At 38.7% G+C, this 14,329-nt stretch overlaps 1 protein-coding gene across 4 annotated transcripts in view; it reads right to left on the bottom strand.

Moving 5' to 3' along the window:
- Nucleotides 1–14,329, bottom strand: part of LOC145914300 (integrin alpha-1-like) — a 42,851-nt gene that overhangs the window by 5,212 nt on the left and 23,310 nt on the right. For 2 of the 4 annotated variants that reach the window (XM_083002111.1, XM_083002109.1), the window contains exons 11-19: nucleotides 4,507–4,657; nucleotides 4,031–4,119; nucleotides 2,823–3,080; nucleotides 2,084–2,287; nucleotides 1,632–1,771; nucleotides 1,200–1,348; nucleotides 797–948; nucleotides 464–561; nucleotides 142–261 (exon numbers count right to left, since the gene is read on the bottom strand). In XM_083002111.1, the coding sequence (XP_082858237.1) occupies nucleotides 142–261; nucleotides 464–561; nucleotides 797–948; nucleotides 1,200–1,348; nucleotides 1,632–1,771; nucleotides 2,084–2,287; nucleotides 2,823–3,080; nucleotides 4,031–4,119; nucleotides 4,507–4,657 (1,361 nt within the window). Of the gene's footprint in view, nucleotides 1–141; nucleotides 262–463; nucleotides 562–796; nucleotides 949–1,199; nucleotides 1,349–1,631; nucleotides 1,772–2,083; nucleotides 2,288–2,822; nucleotides 3,081–4,030; nucleotides 4,120–4,506; nucleotides 4,658–7,349; nucleotides 7,424–7,956; nucleotides 8,151–8,489; nucleotides 8,627–8,854; nucleotides 8,972–9,186; nucleotides 9,330–9,543; nucleotides 9,683–9,910; nucleotides 10,087–10,617; nucleotides 10,761–10,844; nucleotides 11,071–12,108; nucleotides 12,180–12,387; nucleotides 12,582–13,103; nucleotides 13,241–13,697; nucleotides 13,815–14,098; nucleotides 14,242–14,329 lie in introns of those variants that run through there. The other 2 variants (XM_083002108.1, XM_083002110.1) reach the window with 2 other exon arrangements.

Here is a 14,329-nt window from a genome sequence, read left to right as displayed (position 1 = left end):
ATACCGTTACATTGGCGATAGTACAATGTCACAAAAAATTAGCTGTTTTCTAAAATTAAAGTCAATGGTTTGGTTTTGTTGTATAGTTTTTAGTCAAGATCGGTCCTTTACAAAACATGTCATTATAATATGTTTGCTCACAACATGATGTTGCTGGGAAGAGTAATTCCGGCATCGATTTGTAGATCGAAAGAACAGACTTTGTCAGGTCCACATTTCTTTGAAAACTCGGTTTTAGTACTGGCAACATTTGGGATGGACCTGAAACATTATTGAGTAATGTATTTTTTAGTTTGAACGGGGTCAAACAACGCAGAAATTTTCCTGCAATTAATAAGTTTGGTTGTTGTATGTAGATAAAAAAAATGTTTTGAAAATGTTAGGGTCGAACTTGACCTTTGAATTTTACCGATAGAAAGCATAGTTGGGAAATCCAGTTATCAGGCTTAAGAATGCAACTTACGGATCGCGAACAGACGAAAGAGCTTTCGCTTTGTGGGCTTCAGTCAAATCGTAACTCATGGATGCTGGCAAAGGTGCAGTGTAATCACGGATATTTTGCTGCAATGGAAAGTGAAATTTAGACCAAAAACATTGGTTCCGTTTCATAAATCTGTTAACCTTTTTTGTTAAAAATGTCTGTGCTGTAAATTGCTTTCAGCAACAACAAACATTGTTTATTTTTTACTTCCTTATGCATTACATAACCAATTTCTCATAAGCCTTAGACTGGTTTTCGGATAGGTGCATGTACAATGCCCATGTCCTCGTTTTATTAAAAAAAATGGAAAATTACTTTAACGTATATAATGCGGGTCCAGCATTTCTCTGTGTCCTTGGTCAGATTGACGCTTCCACTGTCCACGAATTCACCAGTGGTTGCATTTGGAGCAGCGCGGAACTCGATGCGGTTTAGCGTTGTGTCGATTGTCGTGTTGTAGAGCAGCTCTGTGTAAAGCAACGAAACAATGTGTCACAGTTTCGGTTTTCAAAGACAATACTTGGTGTTGTGGAAATAATTTGGAACACGCTCTTATCGCTTATATGTCTGATAGGATATTGCTGGGATAGGATATTGCCATGTTTTATAAATGCTGCGATTTCTGTAATCACATTTAAACTTTTATACCTTTTTTTATAAAGGGTCTTCGTTTTCACTCTCAATATTAATTCTCAATAATAGAATAAGCGACACTCACGTAAGTTTAATTCCACGGATTTGCCAGTGTAGGTCAGGCACGAAGTGATATTGACACATTGTCTGTTCGGTGTGTTGAAGCATACCAAGATATCTATGCTGGCCGTGCTGTACGTGAGACGACTGGTGATCTTCACAACAGGGCGTGTCCTGCCACAAACAATTGCTTTGTTAGTTTTTCATCATCAAAGTGTACGGTCGTGTTTTAAAAGACCATTTTACGCTGTGTGACAACTTGTAACAGTTGTATGAAATCTCCCTTTCCATGTTACGTATCACAGAAAGCACTTGTTTGTGTTACAAGTGAGAAAGACTTCAAACTTTATTCTGCTATAATTCACTGAATATCATATACAATGCCTATGTCATTATGGCATGTGACAAAAATTAAGGGTTGGGTTCCAGATTGGCAAAATGTTATGATTAAATACACCTGAAAATAACGACTGTGTCACTTTTTGGGGCGCCGACTGCCACATCGGGATATTTGTTACCATCGAGATCAACTCCACCTTGCAGAGATTGCCCGAAGTATTTCAAGTCGCTGCCTTGCATTGAGGATGCCAAGATGACCTGTTAATATGAAACTTGTTTTGTAAGAACCAAATCAACGCCCAGTTTCTGCGCAATGATGAAAGCTGTTTAGCTGTGCTCAAAATTGGTATTTGTTTTTTGAAACAAGGGTTTCGTTTTTTCACGCTTACTCCACCATAGAGGGGCACAAAACAGTCAAAAAGCTACAAGCAATGATAAATTGGTGCCTGCCTCATGGAAAGCGAAAACTTTCTGTGTAGTATAGGTCACATGTCGCACCATTAACATACTGAGCCATCAGGGCCTAATAGATCTATATATAAACAAACAACCTTCCTGCCCGAAACCAACCTGTTTCAAGGAAGTATCAACTCCGCTTGCGCTCCCGTGATAAACAAAAATTGCCCCACGGTCGCCATCAGTGAGCGGGGCACCGATGATGACGTCATTGAAACCATCGTCATTTAAATCTCCAGCTACGGCCATTGCTGTTCCAAACCTCCCGCCAGCCCGCTGTTCTCCGATCAGCTCAAGGGGTTTGTAGCTGGGGTCCGCCTGCAGTTTACGATGTTTTAGTTTGTTTTTGTTTACGTTATCTTGCACCGCTTCACAGTATCGTTCCTTTGCGCCAACTTGGGCTATTCTAGTCGGTTGTTGTGATAATTGCTTTACTGTACACCGGACATTAGCTTGTTCGACGTCATTAAACTTCCCTTTCAAAAGCGTTTTATTACCATTAGGTTTTTTTTTCTTTCGCATAATTTTGGCTTATGAACACAAATGTGTTGAGATTATAACAAAAGTTAAAAAAAGCAAAGAAATCATCAGTGCACCGATAATGAACCAGGTGTGTGTGTGAAACGTCTGCGCAATTGATATGCTAGTCAGTAATTGGCTTTACAAAAATCCAGAGTATTAGGCAAATAGTAAAGCTTTTTGTAAAAAAAATTTGCAATTTTGCAAAATCCAATTAACGACCAAATTGAACAGGGCATGATTGCAAAATTTTCTATTTTTAAATAATTTTTTATGTACTTCTAAATGTATCCCCACTCACTAAAGTAAAATTCTGCCAAAAAGTTTTACTCACCCAAGCAGCAACCGAGTTTGGTCCTTGAGACACGTACACAAACACCCTTCCTTCATCGTAGTTGCTGCCAATAAACAATGGCGCACCGACCAGCAACTCATCATCACCATCTCCGTTGAGGTCTGCAGACAGGATTGAACCTCCAAAGTAACTTCCAAGTTGTCGACTGTTGGTTTGTGCATCGTACGGGGGTCGTATGGTGTGAGCGTTGGTGAAGTTTTTGTTATTATCCAAGGTGTTGGGACGATACACAACCACCTGGATGCACAATGATTGCTGTAAGGGTTTGTCTCGTTTATTTCCGGATAAATGGAGTTCTGGAATTTCGTAGAACTTTAAACAATAGACATCGAAAATCAGCCAGCACTTAGTTTGTGGAAAACTTCCTCCAACGAAAGGTGCCTTGTGTTAGGTGTCAATTAAGTCAGAACTTTCAACAACCAATATAATCCACAACATCAACTTAAAGGTCGCACATCAATTTCATCGATTGGTCATTAATTCAAGGTTACCTTTTTAACCTTCGTCAATTTAGCAATATTTAGAAAAACACACGTTGACCCATCATATACTCTTGCACTTACGATGACTTCACTAATGTGCACAAAGATACTCTACAAGCTATCTTTGTGGCTTCCGCACTTCTAGGGTTAACGCGGGACAAATGCTTGGCGCTTTAGCGATAACTTCCTTATTTGGTAATCATCGTTGTCTACTCATAGCTATTCAACGAAAAAACGAGAATCGGGACCTGCTTCCATGCAAGTCTGTATTTTTGTTAACAATTTGGTATAAAACTCTTTACAAGACAGAATATCAACATATGACAGTCGTGTTCTTAATACAAATCCCTAATTAAATGAGCGCATGTCGTCATATCGTAACGTCTTTCACCATTCATATAAGAACGTCAAAAAGGCCATTACACTTGATCACAAAAATACTTTTTTTTTACAGAACCAAATTTTCCTGCTAGACATGTATAAGTATTCACTACAAATAAAAATCTTTTAAATACATATATTATATTGCTCGTGTTCGTATTATATACAAATTATACAAGCATGAGTTATCTGTCGACAGATTTGTACGTATATATAACCTTTATTGAAAAAAAAATTATTGAAATTATTACAGTCATGTTTACAACATAGAAATAGTCATGAAAATATGTTTCAAGTTGTAAAGCTTTAATATCATAGACTTACCGCTCCTTCCATAAGGTAGCGTGGGGCGCCTCCAGCAATGTATTCACCGATAGCTGCTCCTTCATAGTAGCCGGTGGTCACCGAATAACCTTCGTAAGACAAAGGACGATTTGCATGAAACCGATACAAGTCAAGGTTTTTTTCAGCGCCTCGCCTATTGTGTCCCTCGTGTCAAGGCAGTGCAAATTGCGTGTAAAATTATTATGTAAATTGTGTGGTGGGAAAAATTTTCCTGTTTTTAGTCACTCTCAAACTTATTTAAAATCTTAGCAATAGAAATAATTTTAAATACACTCTTATTTCAAATATAGATCAATGAAAAGGGGGTTGTGGGGAATGTATCTTGCGCCAAATAAGTCTTCATATGTAAAGCATATTGCGCACAAATATTCAAACTGCCAAATTTGCGTTAGCGGTAGGACGCTAATCATATGTTTATTAAGCAACGCATTCATCAAGCATCTTATTACATTTACCTAAATAGGACTCCTTGGGCCTGAGAGGAAGAACTGATCTCACTTGATCGAAATCAGGAATATCAGGCACCAGATCAGAGGTTGAACTGTACACAGTAAATGTTCCTGACCAGTCGTATGCACCAACTGTTCCCAGCACAAGTCGCCCGCTCTGTTGAAGTACCAAAGGTAAATAATGTTAGTGGGAGAATATTTAGCTGCATATCTTTATCTTGTTAGTTAGGCAACTACACACATTTATTCACTACATAAATTAGTTAATTTCACAAGCATATTAACAGGCACACTCACACACACAACACGCACACACACATACGAATCACACACAATCGCAATTCGCGTCGCGTTTGGCCTAAAAACCCTAAACAAATAGTAAAACCACTCGTTTCGTGTATTTCGCGAAATCGTCACAAAATAAATCTGCTTAGTTTCCAGCATTGAACCTGCAAGAAATATCGTTAGTATCAACGCATAAACCCGACAAAAGCCGGGAATTTATGCGTGTACGTTAGCTAATGCTACCAGCCTGACCAAATACAGCAAGCTTTGGCTTCACCCTCTGTCCTGCGACGTCATATCCGGTTTATCGCTCGCCGATGTGACCTGTAGACAAGAAAGGCGTTGGAATATCACGAATTTTGATTCCATGAAACAAACGGTGCGGAAAAAAGTTGAAAAAAACAACTCGATATAACGCGAAACTGTAACTTAAAAAAGCTTTTTAGCTGTAAATGACTCTTCCGCTAAATATTAAGATTAAAATAGTCAGAATATAGGGCTTGCTGAAGCTTAGTTTAGCACAGAATGGCAGTGATATTTGATTTATCCGTCAGAGCAAATCCACCAAAACTTGACCAACACAATTTAGTGCCACGCAACCAAAGTTTATTGTCAGTTCTTCCGCTTAAACTTTACACACGCTAGGTCCTATTTCCCGCCATACTTGCGTACATATTACGTCAGATATTGTTATCCCCTAAGTTCACCCGAAGGTCTACTCCATTACTCAGGGTGCGGGGTGCGGCAAAGCGTTAAAATTTCCCGGTAGACTGAACCTTGTTGCTGTTTCGTATTACGACAGCACCGCGATTTATCTTGTGATTGCTGGGCTATTGTGGCTTATCAGCAACACGTGTTATGTTGAGATTAGCCTACATTTGTTGAAAGAGAGATTGCGCTTCGGTGGCGAAATTGTGGTGAATCACTGCCGGAAATATACACAGAACAAATGCGTAATCCAAAACAAAGCGCTAAACACGTAGGATTGCTACACAAAGGCGACACAGTTATACCTGTGGAAAATCACCTTGAAATATGAACTTAATAATGACATACAGAACGTACAAGTAAATGTAGCAATCCACAAAAGGAACCACACATTAGGCTATGGCATAGCATTGACGTTTAACGCTTACGTTTTTTTTTGTTGGATTAAATAACGCTCCACAAATGCTATTTCGCTTCAGCATGCAAATATATTTGTTTTGGAGTGAAAAAGATTGTTTGCAACTCCTCGTATATTTTAACTGCATATCTTTTAATTAACAGATTACTTTAGTCTGTACCGGCTATTGCGTTACCAAACACATCAGACAAACTTACCAAATATGTGCATGATATCAACCAAATGCATAGTTATTATTATTATTATTATACGCAACCTGAACCTGCTACTGCAAAGCAACATCCAAAAACAAAAAGGTCTCCTTACCTAAAATGTTGTACGTCCATCTGTGGCAAAGTTATCATCACAATGCCTGAAGTCGACTGTATCGTCTGTCCAGCACCACATAACAAATGAACATTGCGTACACAACAGCAGTGTCAACCGTCTGATGCTGGTTAGCGCGCGCACACACAACAATGGCGCGTTTGCACGCACGAAACCGGAAATGACGTACGGCTTCTGCGCCGTAGTTCGCGTTTCGTCACTCAAAACCTTGCCGTGTTTCTGGTTAATGCTTTCGAGCGTGTAGATGCGCTAACTCACGGTCTGGTCGCAAAACATTATGCACAAGCGCAATGTGTGCCCGAAATAACAATTGTTTACAAGAAAAAAGCACAATGTCCATTTTTGGGAAGCACTGCTTGCGTGATCAAAGTTACTTGACAAGGCGCAATCTCCAGGCACAAGTCATATTGGTCTGATGTATTACCTACTCATTTAGTTTCAATTATAATAGCCTATACGCTATTTCAATTGAATCTTTATTAGGTACTACATCTGGTAGTTTTCTAGCTATTGCTTTTCTGAAAACTGTTTTCTATTGCTTTTCTGCAACGCAAACACAGGCACAATTTCGGAGAAATAAATGAATGGCGTTGAACAAGATGTTGTGGTAAAACCATGCTCCGACTCTTTCAAATGCTCTATTTTGCATTTTGAGTTACAACGCAGGATTTCTTTGTTAATTCTGTTTCTTGGAACACCAGCGCGTGTAAGGTCACCATGTTCGGCAATTCGCCAAACTCAATCGGGTTTTCAGCAATTTGGACAAAACGCAGAAAACGTCATGTTTGACGAGTTTCCTTTTGCAATTTACGAGATGCGTGGGTTTAAATCGACAAGCAGATTTTTTTTAGGAAACAAGGCTCTTTCTTTGCTTTTCCTTGGTATTTTTTTTATTCTGTGTGGATAAATTAGTTTTTAGTGTATCTCCCTGTTTTAAACTCCCTTCGAATAGTAGTGCAGTTTGACTATTGTAACGAGATTGCTAATAGGAAAATCTTTTACATGTGGAAAACCAAAATTCACTACTTATCTAAACAGCAATTTATTGTTGTTACATTTCTGCATTAGTGTTTGTCCTAATTTTTGTCGTTGTCGTGCTAATTGCATTTACCTTGTCCACAGTGGAAGAGATGCCGGCCTGGCACTGCATCAATTCATTCGTGACACCAGGATCTGTGGTTCCCCCTGTACATTGAAGGTTGGTTACCACTGTTTTATTCTGCTTTCTAGTTCGTCATATCAAGATTGTGGCTAATTTTCAAGACAAACAACATAGCCCACGTAACTGTGGTCTTAAAGATTTACAAAACTGTGAGTTATGTTCCCAAGTGGCTGATTTGTTTCCATTAAGGAGTTTGTTTCAAAAATGTTTAACACAGGTTAATTGGACTACAATATACTTATTGAGATTTGCAAAAGAGTTATGTTTTAGTATCCCCAAACTTTACAGCATTGATTCTGTGGGAGTTTTTTTTCTGGTTTTAGGATAAACTAATTTTTATTGAAACTGACCACTTAGTCGAGAAAACTTACTTCGCTTTTTATGATATAATTGAAACAATATATTTGGTCATACTGCATTGACCATTAAACAAATATCACGTCATTTGTACATTTACATCATGGTGGCGGCTGTTGTATAACAATCGAAACGTCGAGACAATTCAATATTGTTGCCAGAAGAGCTTTTTGAATTTTTATGACAAATAGTTGCTCACCTTCCATTACTTGTATCCCGCGTTGAACTTGCGAGACGATTTTGGTTAAATCGTCAAAGTTGTCAACGGTAATCACATTGTCACGTTTTCCACCAGCTATGGTCACTAGCTGTTCGATGACGTAGTGAGCCACGCCGACGGCGAAGGTTTCGACACCTTCTCGTTCAGCGTAGGCAGTTGCAAAAGGGAGATCACTGTAACAAGGTTGTTGTCAATTACCTTGTTGCTGTGTTTGTTTGCACAATGGCGCGAATTGTTTATTCACCACAGGTATCGGTTTGACATATATGTTGCCACTTGTTTTATTTCTGAGAAAAAGCTTTGAATGTTCTTGCTTGTTAAGATGTTGAAATATTTAAAATTTTAAGTTTTTTTCCTTCAGAGATATTTGTTAGAGTTCACAGACATGATCCTGTGATATCTTTAAGCACCTAAGTTTAATAGAGAAAAACTAGTGAAAATTCCAATCTCAAACCCATAAGGTGAAAATAGTTTTAGTTTATCCACAGCATTACTTCTTTTCATGTACTTACACGGAATCGTCCGCGTGTCCATCTGTAAGTAATATCATTACTCTTCTTGCCTTCGGATACCGGCTTGATGGGCCTTTAAAATCGTCTTGTACAGTCTTGTTTATTGCATGGGCGGTGTAAGTGCTGTAGCCGTGGTACTAAAATTTTTTTTTTTTTACTTTGGAGTCAAGGTCAAATTTGTGGGGTATTATTTATCAGGAGTGAGTTTGCTCTATAATGGTCAATTTTAGCAGCTTTTAATTATTTAGAATTAGTTGTAAAATCTGAAAAGTTTCTGACAGGAAAATGCGAATAGCAGTAAAATTTTAAGCAGGTTTGACCAACCATCGGATATAAGGACCTTCCTTCGTTGTTGTCCAACTTACCTTTATAACATCCACCAACTTGTCGAAGTCTTTCTTGTCGGCAAAGTGTTCGAGCTCGATTTCAGTTTTTATGTATTTTTGCACCACACGTTTCGGGTAAAAGTACGAGTATTGAACCTAAACGTATAGAAAGATTTTCAAACATATGCAAGTTTGGATATTAGAATCTAATATTAACTTTCCACTAATCCGGTACGCTTGGTAATAACAGTAAACGGCTCTTTTAGAAACGAAATGATTTTTTGCCGCTAGTAATCTCCCACTAAGTTTCTGCATATTGGGATATAAGGCGCTGGTGGATTAAGTTGTATTTTCACGACAGGAAAACTTACAACTCCAACTTGGGTGTCGGAAGCGATATCGAAACCCTCAGTCACGTCCTTCACCCATTTCTTGACCTTCTCAAAACTTGCGTTCGTCACTGAGTGCGAGCCATCAAGAACAAACATTAAGTCGATCGGCTTTTCAAAACAACCTACAAATATTTTTCTTGTTATTTGCTTGAAAAGTGTAAAGGGTTGTAGGAACAAATATGACTTTATTTTGCAGAAAAATATCTCAACCGAAAGGAAATAAAGGGCCTGGCTCGTTTTTCAAATCGAAACAAACGATATAATCGAATATAAAATCTAAGTGGTTATATTTTGACATGCATAAACATAGGCAACAATGTATCACTATCTACTTACTATCTCTACACGGTACCCTCTTCTGCCATCTGGTGACTAGTTTTGAGTCACCCCGTCCAGGTACCTTTTCTGAAAAGTAGCATGCTCCTTCTGCTTTGTAATTCGACACACAGTCGTGTAGTCGAAGGTGGGCACAAGTCTGCAAGAATCGGAATTTAAGAACTAGTTACAACCAATGCAAGTTTTCTTACAGATATTGTATCACGAGCGTATTACCACATGTACGCCTACACCTATAGCTCGAAGCCATAAAAAAGTATGTATTTGAATTGATAAAAACCTTGATTTTAGCTCTGGTGGTGTTGATGTCGCTTTAATTTTTGCAGTAAAATAGTTGTATTTTCGTTTTGTTTTTGCTGAATCTTACCAGTAATTGTTCGTTATCACTTGCACCGCTTGCAGTTTTCAAACCGGATAGCGAAATTCCCAGTGCGTCACGTTCACTGATTTCGAATCCATTCAAATCCCTGTCTACTTCTGCTCTGTTGCTACAGTTAATGATTTTCACACCCGACTCGTTTTTCACGAATGTGTTGGTAGTTTCTGTTGAGAAAGAAGCCAAACTTAATTGTGGTTAAAGTATGGCATGGAGTCAAAAGTGCCGCTACCGTGGGGTGACCAAACTGAAGATCCTGGGGTAGTGATTCTCAACCTTGTATGGTTCGTTTAAGGTCATGTCAACCATCCACAGAAAAAAGCGGAGGGAAGCATGTACAGTTTAAACAAAACCACTTATAAAGAATTTCTACATAACGCAATCTGTGCCGACTACCCAAGGTTCACAGGGGTGTCATAGGCCAACGTTATGAAATCCTAATCTTGTGGATTTGATGACCTCTGTCATAGTAAAAGATTAAAACAACAGCGTAAGATTCTTGCACGTTTTAGTAAATCTGTTTCATTTAAAAAATTATGAGTTTTTTTGTCAGGTAACCTGGCACGCTAATGATCATAGCTTAGGCAAAGGAAAACAATCGAGCATAAAATGCCTTACATGTCTCTTAGAACAGTAAAAAATCCCGTGACATGAAACGGTAAATTTAACAAGTACTTGGAAATGAGCGTTACTCTCACCGCACAAATACAAAGACCCCATGGCTGTCGTTGGCCTAACAGCTGATCTTAAAACTGGGTCTGGTTCTTTGATTATTCCTCCTTCTTCTGTAGTTGTGTCTTTAAACGTTGTGACGTATTCCGTTGGCGCTCCGACTGAAACCCTAAAAAACGTCACTACATGATACTGGATTCAATCGGGTTAAACATGCATGCATACATGCAGCAAAACTACTCTTGGAGTTTACCTTATTTTCCCCAAATTTCCAGGACTTGATAACATCTTCACTTGAAGGTCATACCCAAAAAATGAGGTGCCGTAAAAGGTCAAATCGTTGCCTGCAGAGCTTCCCAATGCACGGACCACGTATTTCTCTGTACCCCCAGTTTTAGCTACATTGAATGCCAAACTTGCGGAGAAACTGCTACTGAGCAGTACAATCATTCGTAACATTTCTAATGAAACCATTCTTGTGCATGCTAAAAGTAAAACTATTTTTAAGCTTCATAAAACTGTTGAAACCCAAAATACTGTCTGACACTTCTCCACCTGGCCTGAAACTTTAACGTATGGATAGACAACGAATGACATGCCAATGACGGTTTGTTTATGCTTTATAGTAAGGACTGAAACTATAGTGTGACAGCTTCTTTGTCATTCATTGTCTATCCACACATTAAAGTTTCAGGTCAGGTGGAGAAGTGTCAGACAGTATCACTATTTTCCAAAGAAATGCTTGAATTTGATTTAAGACTCTTTAGTAAACTGAATCTCCACGAGCTACGCACATTCTTACATTTGGACTGTATTAACTTTCTATTTCTGACCCAGAACGCTCTAGCTACGCCGTCAAAGCAACTCAATTGACAGGAAGTTGGTATACGGTCGTCAATACATTGACATGTCTCTAAACGTCGTGTTTCCCATTAACAATTCGATTCAGCACCACTTTCAATGGTGACCAGTGATGAGACTTGGGTTGAGGTTAGGACTGTAAAAACCCCTGCCCGGACAACTGGTTTCCTTGTACCCGAAAGAAGACCACTAACCTTTTTTTCGATAATATGATCTAAACGCACAAGATTATATCATGCAGTTGATAGTCTTATTTTATTGGCCTGTTCCTATCAATCTTATACTTTCACTTTTGCTAATCCTGATTTTACTGCATTTTCCTCACTGTGACGAAACTTGTGACGAATGATGTCTGTGAAATCTTATATGTCCCAATTGATCCCGACTACAACAACTACAGCACAGAGATTAGTGTAGATTCCTACCTTAATCCAGATCATGTGAACATCGTCTGGCTATTGGTTGGAGTTACGCAAAAAAAGATAAACCTAAAAGAACTGTATCCCCGCGTTTCGTCGAATATACACGGACACAATCAACCAAATTCGTGCGAAAACTCATTTTGACCCGTGCAATTGTTTCCTCCGCTAAACCCTAACCGAGTCAAGCAGTCATCAATCCGCGAGCAATACACCTTCCTTGGAATGCTTCCTTACCTTCCCGAATGAAGCTGAGGTGCCTGCTTGACATTGAGTCAGACGACTGTTTTGATCTGTGCTCGATTCGCCTGCAAGAAAACAACAGTGGACTTTATCTTTTCTGCATGCATCCTTTTTAGCGAATGTTGTATTAATATAGACATTTGGATTATAATTCAAAAAACCCGAAAGTACAGCTACGCAATAGGAACGTCCAACGTACGACACTTCAATAATACCCCGAATACTTATTGAGTTACAAATGCGTCAAGTTTTAGTAAATCTTTGGTGCAGAACCTTCCAATATTTGAATATCCAACTGCAGGCGTTGAACGATGTCGAACAGATCGTCGAAGCTTGCAACGGTAAACACTCTCTTTTCCGAACCCGCGATCAGTTTAAGTTCGCTTAATACATAGCTGTTCCCAACACCCACTGCAAATGACTCCACCCCAGCCTGCTTGGCGTACATGGTTGCCTTTGGGAGGTCCCTGTTTTAAGCGAAAATTGAATAGTTTGCACAGATCCTGAATTGCACATAAAACGACGGCGGAAACTCGATTAGAACGAATATAGACATGCTGTGTAATTGTATCGTACCTAACAAAGGGGCATTTTTTTCGCAGTGATGTAAATCAATTAAAAAACTGGCGTTATTTTTGTGTTTCCACATGCGTATATAGCCCGCGCTCCGTTTGTAACGACTCACATGAACTGTTTGTGAGTCAAGAAAACACCAACACTGTTTTAGTTATGTGTCTTTACGTATTCTTGTTTGCTCTTGCACAAGGTCAGGAATTCTTGATCGTTTCTGTTATAACATTCAAACCAACACAAAGCCCTGACGTTACAACTACTTCCCCAACTGAAGGTGCCAACACAATATCATACGAACGCATTTATAGAACATTATAATTACTTGCAGCTTCAGGTCAATTTTGTACATTATATTTTTGAACGTTTCTCGGTGAAGTAACAGAACCTGTGTACTGTGAAATTGCTAAACGACTTACTCAGTGTCTGTTGATTGTCCGTCTGTAACCAACACCATAACTCTTCTCACGTCTGGGTATCTGCTTGTTGGTCCGTTGAAGTCCTCGTCCACCGTCTTGTAAATGGCGTGGGCAGTGAATGTGCTGTACTTCTGATACTGGACAGAAAGTACAAAATAAAAAAATGCCAGAGGCCAGTAAGGCTTAGCTTGTTATAGATAACTATTATCACCCATTGTTCCTACTATCGAACGTCAATTGTTTATTTGTGTTTCTTTATGTTAATTGCGCGCATTGTTTACAAAGGCAGGACAACGTCTATACCTTTCATCTTTAACTCGTAATTTCAAAAAATAACAAAGGAATATATTTCGGACAAGGTAGTTACCATTGCCTTATACGCAAGCATTGTGAGTCTAACTATGGAGTCTAAATAGCACATCAAAATCAATGCCGAAAGGTTACGCTATGAAATACAGAAAGTAGCCAACAAATCAGCATGTTGTTGTTACCATTGTGCGACCTAAAGGGACTTATTGACTCATGCAATGTAAAAACCACTTATGCCCAATTAATATTTATTTAAAACTTCTCTAAATTGATTGAAACACTTACCACGATTTTGTCAACTGCCGCATTGAAATCCACTATATTTCTAAACTCTCCAAGTCCAACCTCTGTTTTCAGTCTTGGCTGTTCGGCTTGGTTACGATAATATGTTGAATACTGGACCTGCAAAATTAAAATTATTTAGACCCACTAATCTGTTTTGAAACGGATACACTTTAAAACTGATGCATGAGGCTGTTTTTTGCTTTACGATGTGGAAGCAGTCTTTATTTATCACACTATGACAAAGTACCCTCAAAGGTTTATATATTTTGTACTTTACAAATACAGCTCGTCAACTGTAAAACATAAGCTATCTACAGAATTTGTGGAATTAATTTTACCAAGTGTAGTTGAATTGTTAAAAGGGCATGGGAGCATTTGTTCAAATCGGTTAACTTGCTTACCACGCCAACTTGCACGGCATTGGAAATATCAAAAGCGCTGGTGACCTGCTTCACCCACTTCTTAACTTTCTCAAAGTTTTCGTATTTCACCGAGAACGAGCCGTCCAATACGAACATGAGGTCAATTTCACTGGGTGAACAGGCTGAAAACATATTCATGAACAGTCGGAATGCCAATCAAAATAATTAAAACAATATGTGTCAATACATTTAAAACGGCTCATAAGAATT

Source organism: Ascidia mentula, chromosome 9, assembly GCF_947561715.1.
Source record: "Ascidia mentula chromosome 9, kaAscMent1.1, whole genome shotgun sequence".
Classification (NCBI taxonomy): Eukaryota; Metazoa; Chordata; class Ascidiacea; order Phlebobranchia; family Ascidiidae; genus Ascidia; species Ascidia mentula.
Note: the sequence above shows the minus strand (reverse complement) of the source record. Positions and strands in the feature narration are given on the sequence as shown.